Source organism: Hypanus sabinus, chromosome 19 (genome assembly GCF_030144855.1).
Source record: "Hypanus sabinus isolate sHypSab1 chromosome 19, sHypSab1.hap1, whole genome shotgun sequence".
Classification (NCBI taxonomy): domain Eukaryota; kingdom Metazoa; phylum Chordata; class Chondrichthyes; order Myliobatiformes; family Dasyatidae; genus Hypanus; species Hypanus sabinus.
Window position 1 is genome coordinate 2,223,671 of NC_082724.1, and position 22,971 is coordinate 2,246,641.

The 22,971-nt window shown below is 54.8% G+C and overlaps 1 protein-coding gene across 5 annotated transcripts in view; it reads right to left on the minus strand.

Moving 5' to 3' along the window:
* Positions 1 to 22,971, minus strand: part of lamb2l (laminin, beta 2-like) — a 235,382-nt gene that overhangs the window by 152,446 nt on the left and 59,965 nt on the right. For 4 of the 5 annotated variants that reach the window (XM_059943876.1, XM_059943875.1, XM_059943878.1 and 1 more), the window contains 2 exons: positions 12,544 to 12,679; positions 4,842 to 4,915 (listed from right to left, as the gene is read on the minus strand). In XM_059943876.1, the coding sequence (XP_059799859.1) occupies positions 4,842 to 4,915; positions 12,544 to 12,679 (210 nt within the window). Of the gene's footprint in view, positions 1 to 4,841; positions 4,916 to 12,543; positions 12,680 to 20,490; positions 20,524 to 22,971 lie in introns of those variants that run through there. The other variant, XM_059943877.1, reaches the window with a different exon arrangement.

Sequence of the window (22,971 nt, forward strand, 5' to 3'; positions counted from 1 at the left end):
GCACATGCTATTCTGGCACTGGAAGAGTTTCAATGCTTGCGGGCTGCCCCCAGAACCTGCTCAGCTGTGTTGGTTGTCAATGCAAACTATGCATTTCACTGCATGTTTCAATGTACAAGTGGTAAATACAACTAATCTTTACCATCTTTAAATCCTTAAAGTCTTAGAAAAACATTAGAGGCATGGATAAAGTGGACAGTGCGGGGCATAGGAGACCAAAATTAGGGTGGGGGGGGCAAGTTTTAAAAGGGACTGAGATGATGGTGAGTATATGAAATGAAATGCAGGGCAAGTGGTTGAGGCAGACACGATGGTATTGTGGTGCTCTGGGGTGGGGTGGGGGGTGTGGTTGACAGCCCACCCCACCAGCTTTCCTATTGACCACTGCTATTTATTGTTCTTGTGCTAAAGTGCTTTCATGGGATTATGGTGGAATGTCCAAGCTCATTTATTGTTACGTTTTAGTTCCACTTCCCATTCCCATTCCGATATATCCATCCATGGCCTCCTTCACTGTTGTGATGAGGCCACAGTTTGGTTGGAGGAACAACACTTTATATTCCGTTTGGGTAGCTTTCAACCTGACAGCATGAACAGTCATTTCTCAAACTTTTGGAAACTCCCCCCCAACCCAGCCCCCTCCTTCTCCATTTCCTATCCCCCCTTTCCCTCCTTCACCTTCCCTCCATCACCTCCCTCTGGTGCTCCTCGTCCTTTTCCTTTCTTCCATGGCTTCTGCCTCTTTCACTAATCAACTTCCCAGCTCCTTACTTCATCCCTCCCCCTCCAGGTTTCACCTACCCCCTGGTGCTTCTCTCTCCCCAACCCCTCAACCTTTTAACTCTACTCCTCAGCTTTTTCTCTCCAGTCCTGGTCCGAAACCTCGTCTGTACTTTTCCCATAGATGCTGCCTGGCCTGCTGAGTTCCTCCATTGTGTGTGTTGCTCGGATTTCCAGTATCTGCAGATTTTCTCTGGTTTGTGAGGTAGATGGAGGGGTGGGTTTCTGAGGGATACGGGCTAGACTCAGGAAATTAGGATTAGCTGGCTGGGCAATGTGGTCAATTGGGCTGGAGGGCCTGTGTCCCCGTGGAATGGTTCTACGTGCAGAGAGCTGATCATCGTCGTGGCTATCCCTCGAGGTCGAGGATAACGGTCTTTGTTCCGTTGATCTATCACAGAGCAAAGACGCTGTGCGTGTATTTGTTTAACGTGTACTTCATGTTGCACTCCAATAAGTACACGATACTTCACAAACTAACCAACAGATTCCAGTGGCATGGAAACCGCGCTGAGAGCTGGTAAGTGGGATCTGTGTAGGTGGATACGGTGGTGGGTTTGGACATAATGGGCTGAGGGGCCTGTTTTAGACTGGCGTTATCCAGCCCCGATACTGAGCGCTCCTATTAGCACCCTGAGTTACAGGCTCTCGTGGAACGCAAGGACTGACATGAAGAATGTGCAATCTCAGAGCAGTTACTGCCCCAGGGTGAATACTCTAGTCCACTCCCCACCATTAAGCACATCTACATGGAGCATGGCCAGAACAAAAGCAGGGACCCCCAGCACCCGGGCCACGCTCTCTCACTGCCCCCATCAGGGACCCCCAGCACCCAGGACAGGCTCTCTCACTGTCACCATCAGGGACCCCCAGCACCCGGGCCAGGCTCTCTCACTGTCCCCATCAGGGACCCCCAGCACCCAGGCCACGCTCTCTCACTGTCCCCATCAGGGACCCCTAGCACCCGGGCCAGGCTCTCTCACTGTCCCCATCAGGGACCCCCAGCACCCGGGCCAGGCTCTCTCACTGCCCCCATCAGGGACCCCAGCACCCGGGCCAGGCTCTCTCACTATCAGGGACCCCCAGCACGCAGGTCACGCTCTCTCACTGTCCCCATCAGGGACCCCCAGCACCCAGGCCACGCTCTCTCACTGTCCCCATCAGGGACCCCCAGCACCCGGGCCAGGCTCTCTCACTGTCCCCATCAGGGACCCCCAGCACCCGGGCCAGGCTCTCTCACTGCCCCCATCAGGGACCCCAGCACCCGGGCCAGGCTCTCTCACTGCCCCCATCAGGGACCCCCAGCACCCGGGCCACGCTCTCTCACTGTCACCATCAGGGACCCCAGCTCCCGGGCCACGCTCTCTCACTATCAGGGACCCCCAGCACCCAGGCCACGCTCTCTCACTGTCCCCATCAGGGACCCCCAGCACCAGGGCCAGGCTCTCTCACTATCAGGGACCCCCAGCACCCAGGCCACGCTCTTTCACTGTCACCATCAGGGACCCCAGCACCCGGGCCAGGCTCTCTCACTGTCCCCATCAGGGACCCCAGCTCCCAGGCCACGCTCTCTCACTGCCCCCATCAGGGACCCCAGCACCCGGGCCAGGCTCTCTCACTGCCCCCATCAGGGACCCCCAGCACCCAGGCCACGCTCTCTCACTGTCACCATCAGGGACCCCAGCACCCGGGCCAGGCTCTCTCACTGTCACCATCAGGGACCCCCACCACCCGGGCCAGGCTCTCTCACTGTCACCATCAGGGACCCCAGCACCCGGGCCAGGCTCTCTCACTGTCACCATCAGGGACCCCAGCTCCCAGGCCACGCTCTCTCACTGCCCCCATCAGGGACCCCTGCACCCGGGCCAGGCTCTCTCACTGTCACCATCAGGGACCCCAGCACCCGGGCCAGGCTCTCTCACTGTCACCATCAGGGACCCCAGCTCCCAGGCCACGCTCTCTCACTGCCCCCATCAGGGACCCCAGCACCCGGGCCAGGCTCTCTCACTGTCACCATCAGGGACCCCAGCTCCCAGGCCACGCTCTCTCACTGCCCCCATCAGGGACCCCAGCACCCGGGCCAGGCTCTCTCACTGTCACCATCAGGGACCCCAGCTCCCAGGCCACGCTCTCTCACTGCCCCCATCAGGGACCCCAGCACCCGGGCCAGGCTCTCTCACTATCAGGGACCCCAGCACCCGGGCCAGGCTCTCTCACTATCAGGGACCCCAGCACCCGGGCCAGGCTCTCTCACTGTCACCATCAGGGACCCCAGCACCCGGGCCAGGCTCTCTCACTGCCCCCATCAGGGACCCCAGCACCCGGGTTAGGCTCTCTCACTGCCCCCATCAGGGATCCCAGCACCCGGGCCAGGCTCTCTCACTGTCACCATCAGGGACCCCAGCACCCGGCCCAGGCTCTCTCACTGCCCCCATCAGGGACCCCAGCACCCGGGCCAGGCTCTCTCACTGTCACCATCAGGGACCCCAGCACCCGGGCCAGGCTCTCTCACTGTCACCATCAGGGACCCCAGCACCCGGCCCAGGCTCTCTCACTGCCCCCATCAGGGACCCCAGCACCTGGGCCAGGCTCTCTCACTGCCCCTATAAGGGACCCCAGCACCCGGGCCAGGCTCTCTCACTGTCACCATCAGGGACCCCAGCACCCGGGCCACGCTCTCTCACTGTCACCAACGGGGACCCCCAGCACCCGGGCCAGGCTCTCTCACTGCCCCCATCAGGGACCCCAGCACCTGGGCCAGGCTCTCTCACTGCCCCCATCAGGGACCCCAGCACCCGGGCCAGGCTCTCTCACTGCCCCCATCAGGGACCCCCAGCACCCAGGCCACGCTCTCTCACTGTCCCCATCAGGGACCCCAGCACCCGGGCCAGGCTCTCTCACTGTCACCATCAGGGACCCCCTCCACCCGGGCCAGGCTCTCTCACTGCCCCCATCAGGGACCCCAGCTCCCGGGCCACGCTCTCTCACTGTCACCATCAGGGACCCCAGCTCCCAGGCCACGCTCTCTCACTGTCCCCATCAGGGACCCCCAGCACCCGGGCCAGGCTCTCTCACTGCCCCCATCAGGGACCCCCAGCACCCGGGCCACGCTCTCTCACTATCAGGGACCCCAGCACCCGGGCCACGCTCTCTCACTGTCACCATCAGGGACCCCAGCACCCGGGCCACGCTCTCTCACTGTCACCATCAGGGTCCCCAGCACCCGGGCCACGCTCTCTCTCGGTCACCATCAGGGACCCCTGCACCCAGGCCACGCTCTCTCTCGGTCACCATCAGGGACCCCAGCACCCGGGCCACGCTCTCTCACCATCAGGGACCCCTGCACCCGGGCCACGCTCTCTCTCGGTCACCATCAGGGACCCCAGCTCCCAGGCCACGCTCTCTCACTGCCCCCATCAGGCAGTGGGTGTAGATAGGTCCCTCTCCACCCAGTTCAGGGACAGGTATTACACTACAACCCTCAGGCTCCTGAACCTTGTAGGTAACTTCACTGACAGCTCTGAACTGATTCTACGCCCTACAGACTCACTTTCAACAACTCTTTTACAATTCCTGTCTCAGGATTTTCTATTTGCAGTTTGTCTTCTTTTGCACATTGATTGTTTTTGAGTCTTTCTGTAGTTCTTCATAAGTTCTCATATAGTTCTTTATTTTCCTGTAAATGCCCGCAAGAAAATGCATCTCAATGTAGCCTATGGTGATATATATGTACTTTGACAATAAATTTACTGCTGGAGACTTAGCCTGAGGCTGGGGCAGAGGAGGGGGACAGAGGGGGAGAAAGGGGGAGGGGAATGCTATAGATAGAGGGAGAGAGAGAGAGAGAGAGAGGGAGGGCTAAAGAGAGAGTGATAGAGAGAGAGAGTAGGAGGGGGAGAGAGATAGAGAGAGAAGGAGGGGAGAGAGAGAGAGGGAGGGGGAGGGAAGAGAGAGAGAGAGTGACAGAGAGACAGAAAGGCAGCACAGGAATCTGTGACAGAATTGAGGTATCAGATGGCAGACCCCACCTTGCCCCCACATCCCCCTCCCTGCACACTCACCTTGAACTTCATGATGAGATGTGTGAAGTGGAACTCGGCCTCCAGGTTTAGCTGGATGCTCACCTGCTCTTCACCTGTGTGCGGAGACGAGATACGGTAAGATGGTAACTTGGCCCCAGCGGGCTCCGGGTATCAGGTGACATCAGTTCTCAGTGCCTTTAACGGGATGAACTCTGATTCTGACTCTGATGATCATGTATCACCCAGAAACAATAGTGACTACAGCGGATACCACACACTCAAGCGTCTGTCATCACTTTGTAATCTTGCAGAGGCCGAGTGTGTGCTTCAGTGGGAGGAGTGACTGGAAACTTGCTCTGAGGTTAAACACAGAACAGTCCAGGCCCTTCAGCCCACAATGTTGTGCTGACCCTTTAACCCTCCCCTTCCACATTGGTTAGCATCGCAGAAATCTCAGAACCTCAGTCAGGTTTATGATCACCACTTAGAGGAAGTGAGACCTGTAACTTACAGTAATTTTTATGTATTGCTCTGTACTGCTGCCACAAAACAACAAATTAGTGATAACAACAACACACACAAAATGCTGGTGGAACAGCAGGCCAGGCAGCATCTATAGGAGAAGCACTGTCGACATTTCGGGCCGAGACCCTTCGTCAGGACTAGAAATGAGTGATAATATACATGATTCTGACTGACTTCACTCATCTGCAGGCTCTCTTCCTACAGGTCAGTACCTGCACTCAATGGTATAAAGAAAGACTGGAAACCTCTTGCCTTTGAGAGGTGTCGCAGCAACAACCTGGCACTCAAGGTCAGTAAGACTAAAGAACTGATTGTGGTTCAGAAAGGGTAAGACAAGGGAACACACACCAATCCTCATAGAGGGGTCAGAATTGGAAAGATTGGCGATTTCAAGTTTCTGGCTGTCAATATCTCTGAGAATCCATCCCGAGTCCAGCATATCGATGCAGCATTAAGGAAATCACACCAGCCGCTAGATTTCGTTAGGAGTTTGAGGAGATTTGGTTTGTCAGGACACTTGCAGATTTCTACGGATGTACTCTGACTGGCTGATTCCTGTCTGGTCTGGGGGGGCCACTGCACAGGATGAGGAAAAGTTACATAGAGTTGTGAACTCAGTCAGCTCCATTTTGGGTACGAGCCTCCCTCCCCAGCACCTCTCAAAAAGTGAAACCCGTCAATGAGGACAGCGTTACCCAGGAGACACCCTCTTCTCATTGCCACCATCCGGGGGGAGGCACAGGAGCCTGAAGACACACACTCAGTGATTCAGGAACAGCTTCTTCCCCTCTGCCATCAGGGAGGAGGTACAGGAGCCTGAAGGCACACACTCAATAATTCAGGAACAGCTTCTTCCCCTCCGCCATCAGGGAGGGGGTACAGGAGCCTGAAGACACACACTCAGTGATTCAGGAACAGCTTCTTCCCCTCTGCCATCAGGGAGGAGGTACAGGAGCCTGAAGACACACACTCAACTATTCAGGAACAGCTTCTTCCCCTCTGCCATCAGGGAGGAGGTACAGGAGCCTGAAGGCCCACACTCAATGATTCAGGAACAGCTTCTTCCCCTCTGCCATCAGGGAGGAGGTACAGGAGCCTAAAGACACACACTCAGTGATTCAGGAACAGCTTCTTCCCCACTGCCATCAGGGAGGAGGTACAGGAGCCTGAAGACACACACTCAGTGATTCAGGAACAGCTTCTTCCCCTCTGCCATCAGGGAGGAGGTACAGGAGCCTGAAGACACACACTCAGTGATTCAGGAACAGCTTCTTCCCCTCTGCCATCAGGGAGGAGGTACAGGAGCCTGAAGACACACACTCAACTATTCAGGAACAGCTTCTTCCCCTCTGCCATCAGGGAGGAGGTACAGGAGCCTGAAGGCCCACACTCAATGATTCAGGAACAGCTTCTTCCCCTCTGCCATCAGGGAGGAGGTACAGGAGCCTGAAGACACACACTCAACGATTCAGGAACAGCTTCTTCCCCTCTGCCATCAGGGGGGAGGTACAGGAGCCTGAAGGCACACACTCAATGATTCAGGAACAGCTTCTTCCCCTCTGCCATCAGGGAGGAGGTACAGGAGCCTGAAGACACACACTCAGCGATTCAGGAACAGCTTCTTCCCCTCTGCCATCAGGGAGGAGGTACAGAAGCCTGAAGACACACACTCAGTGATTCAGGAACAGCTTCTTCCCCTCTGCCATCAGGGGGGAGGTACAGGAGCCTGAAGACACACACTCAACAATTCAGGAACAGCTTCTTCCCCGCTGCCATCAGGGAGGAGGTACAGGAGCCTAAAGACACACACTCAGTGATTCAGGAACAGCTTCTTCCCCACTGCCATCAGGGAGGAGGTACAGGAGCCTGAAGACACACACTCAGTGATTCAGGAACAGCTTCTTCCCCTCTGCCATCAGGGAGGAGGTACAGGAGCCTGAAGACACACACTCAACGATTCAGGAACAGCTTCTTCCCCTCTGCCATCAGGGGGGAGGTACAGGAGCCTGAAGGCACACACTCAATGATTCAGGAACAGCTTCTTCCCCTCTGCCATCAGGGAGGAGGTACAGGAGCCTGAAGACACACACTCAGCGATTCAGGAACAGCTTCTTCCCCTCTGCCATCAGGGAGGAGGTACAGGAGCCTGAAGACACACACTCAGTGATTCAGGAACAGCTTCTTCCCCTCTGCCATCAGGGAGGAGGTACAGGAGCCTGAAGACACACACTCAGCGATTCAGGAACAGCTTCTTCCCCTCTGCCATCAGGGAGGAGGTACAGGAGCCTGAAGACACACACTCAACAATTCAGGAACAGCTTCTTCCCCGCTGCCATCAGGGAGGAGGTACAGGAGCCTGAAAACACACACTCAACGATTCAGGAACAGCTTCTTCCCCTCTGCCATCAGGGAGGAGGTACAGGAGCCTGAAGACACACACTTAACGATTCAGGAACAGCTTCTTCCCCTCTGCCATCAGGGAGGAGGTACAGGAGCCTGAAGACACACTCTCAGTGATTCAGGAACAGCTTCTTCCCCTCTGCCATCAGGGAGGAGGTACAAGAGCCTGAAGACACACACTCAGCGATTCAGGAACAGCTTCTTCCCCACTGCCATCAGGGAGGAGGTACAGGAGCCTGAAGACACACACTCAGCGATTCAGGAACAGCTTCTTCCCCTCTGCCATCAGGGAGGAGGTACAGGAGCCTGAAGACACACACTCAGCGATTCAGGAACAGCTTTCTGAATGGACACTGACACATGAACCACCTCACCACTTCTTTTTGCTCAACATTATATTTATATCTTACTGTAATGCAGTTTTTATTATCAATTATTGCAGTGTCTGAAGTGATAATCACAACAAACGTCACAGCGTGTGCCAGTGATATTAAGCCTGTGTGGATGAGTGTGTGCCTACAGAAGCTTGCTGTGCATTCTGTGCATCGTCTGCTGAGGGCTGGATCTGTGGCACTGAGTCCGGTGACCCAGGTCTGTACCAGAAAACCAGGGATCACTTGCGGAGGGCTAATTCGAGAAAGAAGAAACAATTTCAAATGAAGTTGAGGTGACTTCGGATGCACGGCAACTCTGGCAGGGTCTGCAAGACATTACTTCCTACAAAGTGAAACCCAATAGCATGAATGGAAGGGTCTCGGCCCGAAACATCGACAGCGCTTCTCCCTATAGATGCTGCCTGGCCTGCCGTGTTCCACCAGCATTTTGTGTGTGTTGTAGCACGAGTGGCAGTGATGCTTCACTACCAGATAAACTCAACATCTATGCTCACTTTGAAAGGGAGAACACAAGTACAGCTGTGAAGATCCCTACTGCACCTGATGACCCTGTGACTTCTGTCTCAGAGGTCGATGTCAGGCTGTCCTTAAAGAGAGTGAACCCTCTCAAGATGGAAGGTCCCAATGGAGTACCTGGTAAGGCTCTGAAAACCTGTGCCAACCAACTAGCAGGAGTATTCAAGGACATTTTCAACCTCTCACTGCTACAGGCAGAAGTTTCCACTTGCTTCAAAAAGGCAACAATTACACCTGTGGCTAAGAAGAATAATGTGGGCTGCCTTAACGACTATCGCCCGGTAGTAGTACTCACGTCGACAGTGATGAAATGCTTTGAGAGGTTGGTCATGACTAGACTGAACTCCTGCCTCAACAAGGACCTGGACCCACTGCAATTTGCCTATCGCCACAATAGGTCAACAGCAGACACAATCTCAATGGCTCTTCACACAGCTTTAGACCACCTGGACAACACAAACACCTACATCTGGATGCTGTTCATCGACTATAGCTCAATGTTAAATGTTGACTGTTTATTCCTCTCCATTGCTGGTGCCTGATCTGGGGAGTTCCTCCAGCATTTTGTGTGTGTTGCTCAAGATTTCCAGCATCTGCGGAATCTCGTGATTGGCCTTTACTGGTGTCTCAGATGATCGGAATCCCACCGGGAATCGCTCACATTCGGGATCCCACCGGGAATCGCTCACATTCGGGATCCCACCGGGAATCGCTCACATTCGGGATCCCACCGGGAATCGCTCACATTCGGGATCCCACCGGGAATCGCTCACATTCGGGATCCCACCGGGAATCGCTCACATTCGGGATCCCACCGGGAATCGCTCACATTCGAAATTCCTTTCTGGCTGTAAATCACACGCCTCCCCCGCCCCCAAGTGCCACTTCGAACCAGACCGTGGCTGATGTGTGGATTTGTTACGGAGTTCACACCGGTGTTTGACAAAGCCATGTTGGTCACAGAGTGCTGTCAGGCAACAGCACACAGAATCAGGGGTGTGTTTACAAACTCTGATCACTGCAGACACTTCCTGAGTCAAGTGTGAAGTATGGGGACAGTTAAAATAGACACTCCTCCAATAATTGCACAGTGGGATCCCACAAACCGCAGTGCTGGAGTGTCCAGTAATCTGTTCCACTATCATGTTCATTCAGTACAAATGTTCAAAACTTTAATCAAATACAAAAGACATACAAAGGTCAAGGGTTACAATACAGTTACTGAATTCAAATAGAATAGAGTGGATGTGCATAGGCTGAGAGGACTATCTTCATCTCCGGCTCATGCAGAACTAGACCTGTCAATTGCTGCAGAAGAACTAGTTTGGGTAGATCATTTGGGACCAGATGGAAGTGAGTGGGTCTGAGTCACACTGGTACCCACTGGGGGGGGGGGGGTCTGAGTCACACTGGTACCCACTGGGGGGGGGGGTCTGAGTCACACTGGTACCCACTGGGGGGGGGGGTCTGAGTCACACTGGTACCCACTGGGGGGGAGGGTCTGAGTCACACTGGTACCCACTGGGGGGTCTGAGTCACACTGGTACCCACTGGGGGGGGTCTGAGTCACACTGGTACCCACTGGGGGGGGTCTGAGTCACACTGGTACCCACTGGGGGGGGGGGTCTGAGTCACACTGGTACCCACTGGGGGGTCTGAGTCACACTGGTACCCACTGGGGGGGGGGTCTGAGTCACACTGGTACCCACTGGGGGTGAGGGGTCTGAGTCACACTGGTACCCACTGGGGGGTCTGAGTCACACTGGTACCCACTGGGGGTGAGGGGTCTGAGTCACACTGGTACCCACTGGGGGGGAGGGGTCTGTCACACTGGTACCCACTGGGGGGGAGGGGTCTGAGTCACACTGGTACCCACTGGGGGGGAGGGTCTGAGTCACACTGGCACCCAGAGGGAGGGTGTGAGTCACACTGGTACCCACTGGGGGGGGGGGTTGAGTCACACTGGTACCCACTGGGGGGGAGGGTCTGAGTCACACTGGTACCCACTGGGGGGGAGGGTCTGAGTCACACTGGTACCCACTGGGGGGTCTGAGTCACACTGGTACCCACTGGGGGGGGGGTCCTGAGTCACACTGGTACCCACTGGGGGTGAGGGGTCTGAGTCACACTGGCACCCAGAGGGAGGGTGTGAGTCACACTGGTACCCACTGGGGGGAGGGGTCTGAGTCACACTGGTACCCACTGGGGGGGGCTGAGTCACACTGGTACCCACTGGAAGGGTCTGAGTCACACTGGTACCCACTGGGGGGGGGTCTGAGTCACACTGGTACCCACTGGGGGGGGGTCTGAGTCACACTGGTACCCACTGGGGGGGTCTGAGTCACACTGGTACCCACTGGGGGGTCTGAGTCACACTGGTACCCACTGGGGGGGGGGGGGTCTGAGTCACACTGGTACCCACTGGGGGGGAGGGTCTGAGTCACACTGGTACCCACTGGGGGGTCTGAGTCACACTGGTACCCACTGGGGGGGGTCTGAGTCACACTGGTACCCACTGGGGGGGGTCTGAGTCACACTGGTACCCACTGGGGGGGGGTCTGAGTCACACTGGTACCCACTGGGGGGTCTGAGTCACACTGGTACCCACTGGGGGGGGTCTGAGTCACACTGGTACCCACTGGGGGTGAGGGGTCTGAGTCACACTGGTACCCACTGGGGGGTCTGAGTCACACTGGTACCCACTGGGGGTGAGGGGTCTGAGTCACACTGGTACCCACTGGGGGGGAGGGGTCTGAGTCACACTGGTACCCACTGGGGGGGAGGGTCTGAGTCACACTGGCACCCAGAGGGAGGGTGTGAGTCACACTGGTACCCACTGGGGGGGGGGGTTGAGTCACACTGGTACCCACTGGGGGGGGAGGGTCTGAGTCACACTGGTACCCACTGGGGGGGAGGGTCTGAGTCACACTGGTACCCACTGGGGGGTCTGAGTCACACTGGTACCCACTGGGGGGGGGGGGGTCCTGAGTCACACTGGTACCCACTGGGGGTGAGGGGTCTGAGTCACACTGGTACCCACTGTGGGGGAGGGTCTGAGTCACACTGGCACCCAGAGGGAGGGTGTGAGTCACACTGGTACCCACTGGAAGGGTCTGAGTCACACTGGTACCCACTGGGGGGTCTGAGTCACACTGGTACCCACTGGGGGGTGAGGGGTCTGAGTCACACTGGTACCCACTGGGGGGTCTGAGTCACACTGGTACCCACTGGGAAGGTCTGAGTCACACTGGTACCCACTGGGGGGGGGTCTGAGACACACTGATACCCACTGGGGGGGGGGGTCTGAGTCACACTGGTACCCACTGGGGGGTCTGAGTCACACTGGTACCCACTGGGAAGGTCTGAGTCACACTGGTACCCACTGGGAGGGTCTGAGTCACACTGATACCCACTGGGGGGGGGCTGAGTCACACTGGTACCCACTGGGGGGTGAGGGGTCTGAGTCACACTGGTACCCACTGGGGGGTCTGAGTCACACTGGTACCCACTGGGAAGGTCTGAGTCACACTGGTACCCACTGGGAGGGTCTGAGTCACACTGATACCCACTGGGGGGGGGTCTGAGTCACACTGGTACCCACTGGGAGGGTCTGAGTCACACTGGTATCCAGGGGGAGGGTGTGAGTCACACTGGTACCCACTGGAAGGGTCTGAGTCACACTGATAACCACTGGGGGGGGGGGTCTGAGTCACACTGGTACCCACTGGGAGGGTCTGAGTCACACTGGTACCCAGGGGGAGGGTGTGAGTCACACTGGTACCCACTGGGGGGGGGTCTGACACACTGGTACACAGAGGGAGGGTGTGACTCACACTGGTACCCAGGGGGAGGGTCTGATCTGCTGCCACCTTGTGCTGGATCCCCTGAACTTTCCCTGTACTCACCGCTCTCTGACTGCCACCACGTCCTCTCCCCAGTCTGGTCGGCCAGGTAGATGACATTCTCCACGCGATGGCTGTTTCTGCTCGAAGCTGGATCGTAGGGTGTCCGAGAATCACACTGGAAGCATTTCTCCAGTGCCTGAAATAATTGGGAGACAACTTTACTGTTACCATCTCCTGAAACCCCGCACTCCACACCTCCCTCTTCCTGGTCTGTCAATAAACTCTGGTGACAGCAGCAGGTTAAAGATCAGCCCCTCACATCCTGACACTGCGTTTTTCCCAGAGACCGGCTGCAGTCCAATTCAGTTGTTAACTTAGCAGCAGCAGTACAATGCAATATTCCCGCTCGTTAAATATCCCCACTCGTTAAATATTCCCGCTCGATCAATATTACCATGTGGTCAATATTACCGCATAATCAATCATGTATGAATGTTTGATGGCTCGATGTTTGTACTCACTGGAATTTAGAAGAATGTGGGGGGGGGGGGGAGTCCCATTGAAACCTTTTAAGTATTGAAAGGCCTCAAGAGAGTGGATGTGGAGAGGAGGTTTCCTATAGTGGGGGAGTCTAGGACCAGAGGGCACAGATAGAGTGGATGTGGAGAGGATGTTTCCTATAGTGGGGGAGTCTAGGACCAGAGGACACAGAGAGAGTGGATGTGGAGAGGATGTTTCCTATAGTGGGGGAGTCCAAGACCAGAGGACACAGATAGAGTGGATGTGGAGAGCATGTTTCCTATAGTGGGGGAGTCTAGGACCAGAGGACACAGATAGAGTGGATGTGGAGAGGATGTTTCCTGTAGTGGGGGAGTCTAGGACCAGAGGGCACAGATAGAGTGGATGTGGAGAGGATGTTTCCTATAGTGGGGGAGTCTCAGACCAGAGGACACAGATAGAGTGGATGTGGAGAGGATGTTTCCTGTAGTGGGGGAGTCTCAGACCAGAGGACACAGATAGAGTGGATGTGGAGAGGATGTTTCCTATAGTGGGGGAGTCCAAGACCAGAGGACACAGATAGAGTGGATGTGGAGAGCATGTTTCCTATAGTGGGGGAGTCTAGGACCAGAGGACACTGATAGAGTGGATGTGGAGAGGATGTTTCCTATAGTGGGGGAGTCTAGGACCAGAGGACACTGATAGAGTGGATGTGGAGAGGATGTTTCCTATAGTGGGGGAGTCCAAGACCAGAGGACACAGATAGAGTGGATGTGGAGAGCATGTTTCCTATAGTGGGGGAGTCTAGGACCAGAGGACACTGATAGAGTGGATGTGGAGAGGATGTTTCCTATAGTGGGGGAGTCTAGGACCAGAGGACACAGATAGAGTGGATGTGGAGAGGATGTTTCCTATAGTGGGGGAGTCTAGGACCAGAGGACACTGATAGAGTGGATGTGGAGAGCATGTTTCCTATAGTGGGGGAGACTAGGACCAGAGAACACAGGCTCAGAATAGAGGGACATCCCTTTAGAACAGCACTGAGGAGGAATGCAGTTAGCTAGAGGTTGGTGAACCTGTGGAATTTATTGTCACCATTGGCTGTGGAGGCCAAGTCATTGAGTATATTTAAAGCAGTTGTTGGTTGGTTGGTTGGTTCTTGATGAGTCAGGACATCAGAATTTACAGAGAGAAGGCATGAGATTGGTGTTGAGAGGGTTAATGATCAAATGGTGAAGCAGACTCGATGAGACGAATGGCCTAATCTGCTGACATGTCCAATCAGGAAACACTCAGAGGGTCAGGCAGCATTTGTGGAGAGTGAAGTGGAGTTAATACTTCAGGTCCAAGACTTTGGTCAAAACTGGGAACGAGAGAAGATGGGTTAGTGTTTGGTAGCAATGAGGGAGGGGGATGGATGAGTAGAACAGAAGGAATATCTCTGTTACGATGAGACCAACTGCATTGTCATGGCCAATCAAGGCAAATGATGCTTCATTCTCTGTCTTGTGTTACCAATAGTGGGGCAGGGGGACCTACCCTGTAGGGCAGGGTGCACGATAGGGTGGCAAGCCAACGTAATCCTTTACGGTGCCTGTGATGAGCAGTTTCCATCATTGTCTGTAAGATGATTTTACACATTCGCCCCTTGACTGTCTGGGAGGTACCGGTTACTGTTAGCAAGATGTAGACGTGCTAACCTGATGCCAGAAATGCTGCCACACTCGTGGGCTGCCCCAGCACACCCACAGATGGTGTTGGTCATTGGTGCAAACAACACACTTCACTGCATGTTTCAATGACAATAAAGCTAATCCTCAAAATCTTTTTAAAAAACAGATTTCTTTTTCATAAAAGATAGAGCTGCTGGATTCTTGCACTGGCCATCTCAGATATCTCCAGTCTCTCAGCTCCATTTTAAAGGAATGTCCTATTCTGAGGCTGTGCCCTCTAGCTCTAGACTCAGAACCACATCCATGCTATCTAGGCATTTCAATTCACAGAGTTCCAGAATACCAGAGCACAGTAACAGAGTCTTTGGCCCATCTACTCCTTGTTTAACTATTAATCTTCCTAGTCTCATCGACTTGCACCTGGACCATAGCCCCCCATACCCCTCCCATTCCACACACCTACCCAAATTTCTATTAAATATTGAAATCAAGCCCACACCCATCACGTGCTGGCAGCTCGCTCCACACTCTGAGTGAAGAAATGAACTCAGGTCCTCGAGTCCTGGCAAATTCCTTGTGCACTGTCTCTGCATTCTTTCAGTTTTATTGATATCTTTCCTGTAGGCAAGTGATCAGAACTACACACAATACTCCAAATTAGACTTGAACAATGTCTTAAACATGACATCCCATCTCCTGTACTCAATACATTGATCAATGAAGGCCAATGTGCCAAAAGCTTTCTTTACAACTCCATCACTTGTGCCACCACTTTCAATGAATTATGGATCTATGTTCCCAGAACCCTTTGCTCTACCACACTACCGTTCACTAGGTAAGACCTACCCTAGTTGATCCCACTGAAGTGCAATATCTCGTACTTGTCTGCATTAAATTCCACTTGCTATCTCTCAGCCCGTTTTCCCAGCAGGTCCAGATTTCTTTGTAAGCTTTGATAGTCTCCCTTGCTGTCCATTACACTCCAAATCTTGGTATCATCAGCAAATTTGCTGATCCAGTTAACCACATTATCACCCAGATTACTGATATAGATGACAAACAACAAAGGACCCAGCACCGATCCCTGCAGCACTCCGCTAGTCACAGGCCTCCAGCTGGAGAGGGATCCATCTATTACCACGCTCTGGCCTCTCCACAAAGCCGGTCCAATTCAATTTACTACCTCATCCTGACCGAAGCACCTTGACTGACCTCTGTCAAAGGGCTTGCTGGACATGACCTACCACACACGGACCCATGCTGACCATCCCTTGGCAGTCAATATCTATCCGAATACTCATATATCCTCTCCCTTAGAATACCTTCCAGAAACTTCCCACAACTGGTGTCAGACTATAATTTACTGGCTTATTCTTAGAACCTTTCTTAAACAAAAGAAACATCATTAGCAATCCTCCCGTCCTTTGGCAGCTCAGTAGTGGCTTAAAATGTTTTAAATATCTCTGTTAATTTCTGCACCTGCCTCCTCAGGATCCAAGGGAACATCTTGTCAGGCCCAGGAATTTATCCACCCTAATTTCCTCGAGACAGCAAACACCTCCTCCTCATTAATTTGTACAGGGTCCACGACCTTGCTCCTGCTTTGCTCCATTTTGATAAAGACACAGTTTGAGATAACCTGTGCTATCTCCTCTGTCAAGTCCCTGTTTATTTTCCTGAGCTGTTTCAGAGATGGGTTTCTCTGGGCCAGTTATTGTTTGCTCCGTCAGGGACCTGTACAAACAAGCATGATCTCACCATTGGCTGCAGCGGACAATGGTGATTACAGTCAGGATGAAAGATGAGCTCCCTGCTCTACCCAGTACACTGTGACTGACACATATGAGAAACATGTCCCGTGTCCCAGAGAACGTAGAACAGCACAGAACAGGCCTGTCGGCCCACCATGTTGTACTGATATTTGAAACTACTCTGAGATCAATCAGTTCTAAAGCTTCCCTCCTGTTCTTCTATCATGCATTAGCCTTTTCTACCCTGGGAAGAAGTCCCTGGCTGTCCACTCAGTCTATTCGTCATTTCTATATTTTGTTCTACATCACAGCAACAGGCCATTCTGGCCCAGCGTGCCCGCTCCGCCCAATTACACCCATGTGACCAATTAACCTACTAACCCTTACGGCTTTGGAATGTGGGAGGAAACCAGAGCACTCGGAGGAAACCCACGTGGTCACGGGGAGAGTGTATAAAATCCTCACAGACAGCGGTGGGAATGTGACTATCTGTGCATCTTATCATCTTATACACCTCTATTGGCTCATTTCTCATCCTCCTTCGTTGCAAAGTGACAATCCCTAGTTCACTCAACCTTTGCTCATAGGACATGCTCTCTAATCCAGGTAGCAACCTCAGCACCCTCTCCACATCCCTCCTATAATGAGGTGACCAGAACCGAACCAGGTCTCAGCTTCAGAGCCGGGGAGACAAAAGAGTGGAGATGATATAATCAGTCAGAGATTCCCTGGAAAACCCTCTGCCTGTTTGAGGGTATCTACTTGGGGGGAATGAGTTCAAGAGCTGTGAGATGATGTTGCAGGTCTGTGAAACCCTGGTTAGACCACACTACGTCCTTCCTATTGGGATGATCACAGCCTGGGACGGCAACTGCTCGACCTGCAAATGCAAGAAGATGCAGAGAGACATGGGCACAGCTCAGCACTTCACAGAAACCATCGAACAGTTCCTCAGACTCTTCGAGATCAGTTCTTGACCTCACAGTTTACCTCGTTATGACCTTGTCCCTGCCCGCACTGCCCTTTCTCTGTAGCTGGTACACTTTATTCTGCACTCCATTACTGTTTTACTGTGTTCCACCTCAGTGCATCAAATCTGTATGAACCGTGTACAAGGTGAGATTTTCACTGTACATATGGCAACAATAAACCCTTTTACCACTCGATCCATCCATTTCTAACATTAGCAAGACACACAAAATGCTGGTGGAACAGCAGGCCGGGCAGCATCTATAGGGAGAAGCACTGTCGACGTTTCAGGCCGAGACCCTTCGTCAGGACGTATTAGGGTCTGTCTCGGCCCGATACGTCGACAGTGCTTCTCCCTATAGATGCTGCCTGGCCTGCTGTGTTCCACCAGCATTTTGTGTGTGTTGCTTGGATTTCCAGCATCTGCAGATTTCCTCGTGTTTGCGTTTCTAATATTATTTGTGCATAGGGTGTTGGAGTCATTGCTGCTACCTGTATGGAGATTCTGGAGATGCTCCTGTCAGAACCACTGTGGTCACTTGGTGTGGTCTGTAACACAGCCGGATACCTTGCTAATCCACTGCAGGCATGTGGATCACCCCAGAGAGCAGATTCCTTCCCCTCAGGCCGTTACTGAACGGAACCAATTCTCAAACTGTTAGATTGAGGGATGGCCTTGCACTGCCCTTTCTCTGTAACTGTAACACTTTATTCTGCATTCTTGTTAGAGTCATGGAGCACAACAGCAATAAAACAGGTTCTTCCGCCTGTCTCGACAGGCCAAACTACTGCTCTGCCCAGTCTTATTGACTTGCACCAGGACCAATTCCCTCCACACCTCTCCCATCCATGTACCTCTCCAAACTGCTCTAAATGTTGCAATCAAACCTGATTCCACCACTTCCGCCCTCTGAGTGAAGCTCGTTCCACACCCACACCACCCTCTGGGGGCAGCTCGTTCCACACTCTCCCCACCCTCTGAGGGCAGCTCGTTCCACACTCCCACCCTCTGAGGGCAGCTCGTTCCACACTCTCCCCACCCTCTGAGGGCAGCTCGTTCCACACTCTCCCCACCCTCTGAGGGCAGCTCGTTCCACACTCTCCCCACCCTCTGACTCGTTCCACACTCTCCCCACCCTCTGACTCGTTCCACACTCTCACCCTCTGAGGGCAGCTCATTCCACACTCTCCCCACCCTCTGAGTGAAGCTCGTTCCACACTCTCCCCACCCTCTGAGTGAAGCTCGTTCCACACTCGCACCCTCTGAGGGCAGCTCGTTCCACACTCTCCCCACCCTCTGAGGGCAGCTCGTTCCACACTCTCCCCACCCTCTGAGTGAAGCTCGTTCCACACCCTCACCCTCTGAGGGCAGCTCGTTCCACACTCTCACCCTCTGAGGGCAGCTCGTTCCACACTCTCACCCTCTGAGTGAAGCTCGTTCCACACTCGCACCCTCTGAGGGCAGCTCGTTCCACACTCTCCCCACCCTCTGAGTGAAGCTCGTTCCACACCCTCACCCTCTGAGGGCAGCTCGTTCCACACTCTCACCCTCTGAGGGCAGCTCGTTCCACACTCTCCCCACGCTCTGAGTGAAGCTCGTTCCACACCCTCACCACCCTCTGGGGGCAGCTCATTCCACACTCTCACCCTCTGAGTGAAGCTCGTTCCTCACTCTCCCCACCGTCTGGGGGCAGCTCGTTCCACACTCTCACCCTCTGAGTGAAGCTCGTTCCACACTCTCCCCACCCTCTGAGTGAAGCTCGTTCCACACCCTCAGCCTCTGAGGGCAGCTCGTTCCTCACTCTCACCCTCTGAGTGAAGCTCGTTCCACACTCTCCCCACCCTCTGAGTGAAGCTCGTTCCACACTCTCCCCACCCTCTGAGTGAAGCTCGTTCCACACTCTCACCCTCTGAGTGAAGCTCGTTCCACACTCTCCCCACCCTCTGAGGGAAGCTCGTTCCACACTCTCACCCTCTGAGTGAAGCTCGTACCACACTCTCACCCTCTGAGGGCAGCTCGTTCCACACTCTCCCCACCCTCTGAGTGAAGCTCTTTCCACACTCTCCCCACCCTCTGAGTGAAGCTCGTTCCACACTCTCCCCACCCTCTGAGGGCAGCTTGTTCCACACTCTCCCCACCCTCTGACTCGTTCCACACTCTCCCCACCCTCTGAGGGCAGCTCGTTCCACACTCTCCCCACCCTCTGAGGGCAGCTCGTTCCACACTCTCACCCTCTGAGGGCAGCTCGTTCCACACTCTCACCCTCTGAGTGAAGCTCGTTCCACTCTCCCCACCGTCTGAGTGAAGCTCGTTCCACACTCTCACCACCCTCTGAGGGCAGCTCGTTCCACACTCTCCCCACCCTCTGAGGGCAGCTCGTTCCTCACTCTCACCACCCTCTGAGGGCAGCTCGTTCCTCACTCTCACCACCCTCTGAGGGCAGCTCGTTCCTCACTCTCACCACCCTCTGAGGGCAGCTCGTTCCTCACTCTCACCACCCTCTGAGGGCAGCTCGTTCCACACTCTCCCCACCCTCTGAGGGCAGCTCGTTCCACACTCTCCCCACCCTCTGAGGGCAGCTCGTTCCACACTCTCCCCACCCTCTGAGGGCAGCTCGTTCCCCCTCATGTTCTCCTTAAATGTTTCACCTTTCAGCCTCAACCCTCTAGCTCTAGTGTCACCCAACCTCAGTGGTAAAAGCCTGCTTGCATTTACCCCATCTATCCCACCCCCATAACTTAGTACGCCTCTATCATCTCTCTCCTCATTCTCCTACTCTCAAGGGAATAAAATCCCAAGCTATTCAACCTTTCCCTGTAACTCAGCTCCTCCAGTCCCGGCAACGTCCTCGGAAATAGTCTCTACACTCTCTCAGTCGTATTGGTGTTTGCCCTGCAGGTGACCAGGACTGCAAGCAATACTCCAAATTAGCCTAATTCTGCTCCTGTGACTTTTGGCCTCAATTCCTGGCAACATCGTTGTAGATTTTCTCACTCAGTTCTACCTTGCTGTACTGTACCCTGGACTGATCTGGACGGGCGGACAGTCAGCAAGACAGGCCGACTCAGGTTGTGTGAGAATAATGAACCAGATTACAGGGCAAAACGTGACTTACAAACCCCAAGAGTCCCATCTGAACTTTGTGGCGTTCAACTGCGAACTGACTGCCCACTCCACTCGCACAATCTTCCCAGCCCAGCCGGCCCGTCCGAATGCCCCCTCCTCAGGCACTGAACTCCGAGCCTGCTGACAGGTCGCTGCTGCTGGTTTGTTAGAGAATTCCAACCATCTCCGAGTGGAATTCCTGTCTTGTTTCGATGTAGGCCCTGAAGGCACAGGGCCATAAATCCCTTATGCTCTCAGTGGTAAGCGCCGTGAGCTGGCAGATGGCAACCGGACTGCAGGGATATGACAGATCACCTCAGCCACAGGCACCACGTCCGGCGAGAGTCCACACCCCAGAGCCGGGCAGGTGATCCCAGAGCGGTCCTGGGGGAGGGTCACACTGTGGGAAGGGGCAATACTGAGGGAGGGCCACACTGTGGGAGGGGTGGTCCTGGGGGAGGGTCACACTGTGGGAGGGGCGGTACTGAGGGAGGGTCACACTGTGGGAGGGGTGGTAGTGAGGGAGTGTCACACTGTGGGAGGGGTGGTACTGAGGGAGGGTCACACTGTGGGAGGGGTGGTACTGAGGGAGGGACACACTGTGGGAGGGGTGGTACTGAGGGAGGGTCACACTGTGGGAAGGGGCAATACTGAGGGAGGGTCACACTGTGGGGGATAGTACCGAGGGAGGGTCACACTGTGGAGGGGTGGTCCTGGGGGAGGGTCACACTGTGGGAGGGGGCAATACTGAGGGAGGGTCACACTGTGGAGGGGTGGTCCTGGGGGAGGGTCACACTGTGGGAAGGGGCAATACTGAGGGAGGGTCACACTGTGGGAAGGGGCAATACCGAGGGAGGGTCACACTGTGGGGGACAGTACCGAGGGAGGGTCACACTGTGGGAGGGGGGACAATACTGAGGGAGGGTGTCACTGTGGGAGGGGTGATACTGAGGGAGGGTCACACTGTAGGAGGGGACAGTACTGAAGGAGGGTCACACTGTGGAGGGGGACAGTACCGAGGGAGGGTCACACTGTGGAGGGGGGACAATACTGAGGGAGGGTCACACTGTGGGAGGGGGGACAATACTGAGGGAGGGTCACACTGTGGGAGGGGTGATACTGAGGGAGGGTCACACTGTGGGAGGGGACAGTACTGAGGGAGGGAGTCACTGTGGGAGGGGTGATACTGAGGGAGGGTTACACTGTAGGAGGGGTGGTACTGAGGGAGGGTTACACTGTGGGAGGGGACAGTACTGAGGGAGGGACACTGTGGGAGGGGCGGTACTGAGGGAGGGACACTGTGGGAGGGTGGTACTGAGGGAGGGTCACACTGTGGGAGGGGGGACAATACTGAGGGAGGGTCACACTGTGGAGGGGGACAATACTGAGGGAGGGTCACACTGTGGAGGGGGGACAATACTGAGGGTCACACTGTGGGAGGGGGGACAATACTGAGGGAGGGTCACACTGTGGAGGGGGACAATACTGAGGGAGGGTCACACTGTGGAGGGGGGACAATACTGAGGGTGGGTCACACTGTGGAGGGGGGACAATACTGAGGGAGGGTCACACTGTGGGAGGGGGACAATACTGAGGGAAGGTCACTGTGGAGGGGGGACAATACTGAGGGAGGGTTACACTGTGGGAGGGGACAGTACTGAGGGAGGGTGTCACTGTGGGAGGGGTGATACTGAGGGAGGGTTACACTGTAGGAGGGGTGGTACTGAGGGAGGGTTACACTGTGGGAGGGGACAGTACTGAGGGAGGGACACACTGTGGGAGGAGAGGTACTGAGGGAGGGTCACACTGTGGGAGGAGAGGTACTGAGGGAGGGTCACACTGTGGAGGGGGACAATACTGAGGGAGGGTCACACTGTGGAGGGGGACAATACTGAGGGAGGGTCACACTGTGGAGGGGGACAATACTGAGGGAGGGTCACACTGTGGAGGGGGGACAATACTGAGGGAGGGTCACACTGTGGGAGGGGGGACAATACTGAGGGAAGGTCACACTGTGGAGGGGGGACAATACTGAGGGAGGGTCACACTGTGGGAGGGGTGATACTGAAGGAGGGTCACACTGTAGGAGGGGTGATACTGAGGGAGGGTTACACTGTGGGAGGGGACAGTACTGAGGGAGGGACACACTGTGGGAGGGGCGGTACTGAGGGACTGTCACACTGTGGGAGGGTGGTACTGATGGAGGGTCACACTGTGGGAAGGGGCAATACTGAGGGAGGGTCACACTGTAGGAGGGGTGGTACTGAGGGAGGGTGACAATACTGAGGGAGGGTCACTCTGTGGAGGGTAGGGACAATACTGAGGGTCACTCTGTGGAGTGGGACAATACTGAGGGTGGGTCACCCTGTGGAGGGGAGGTCCATTACTCAGGGAGCTGATCTCCACAGTACAACTCTAGAAATTTGCGGCAGTCTTTGGTGATAGACCAAATTTTGTTGCTGATGTTGTGCCTTCTTTGTAATTGCATCAA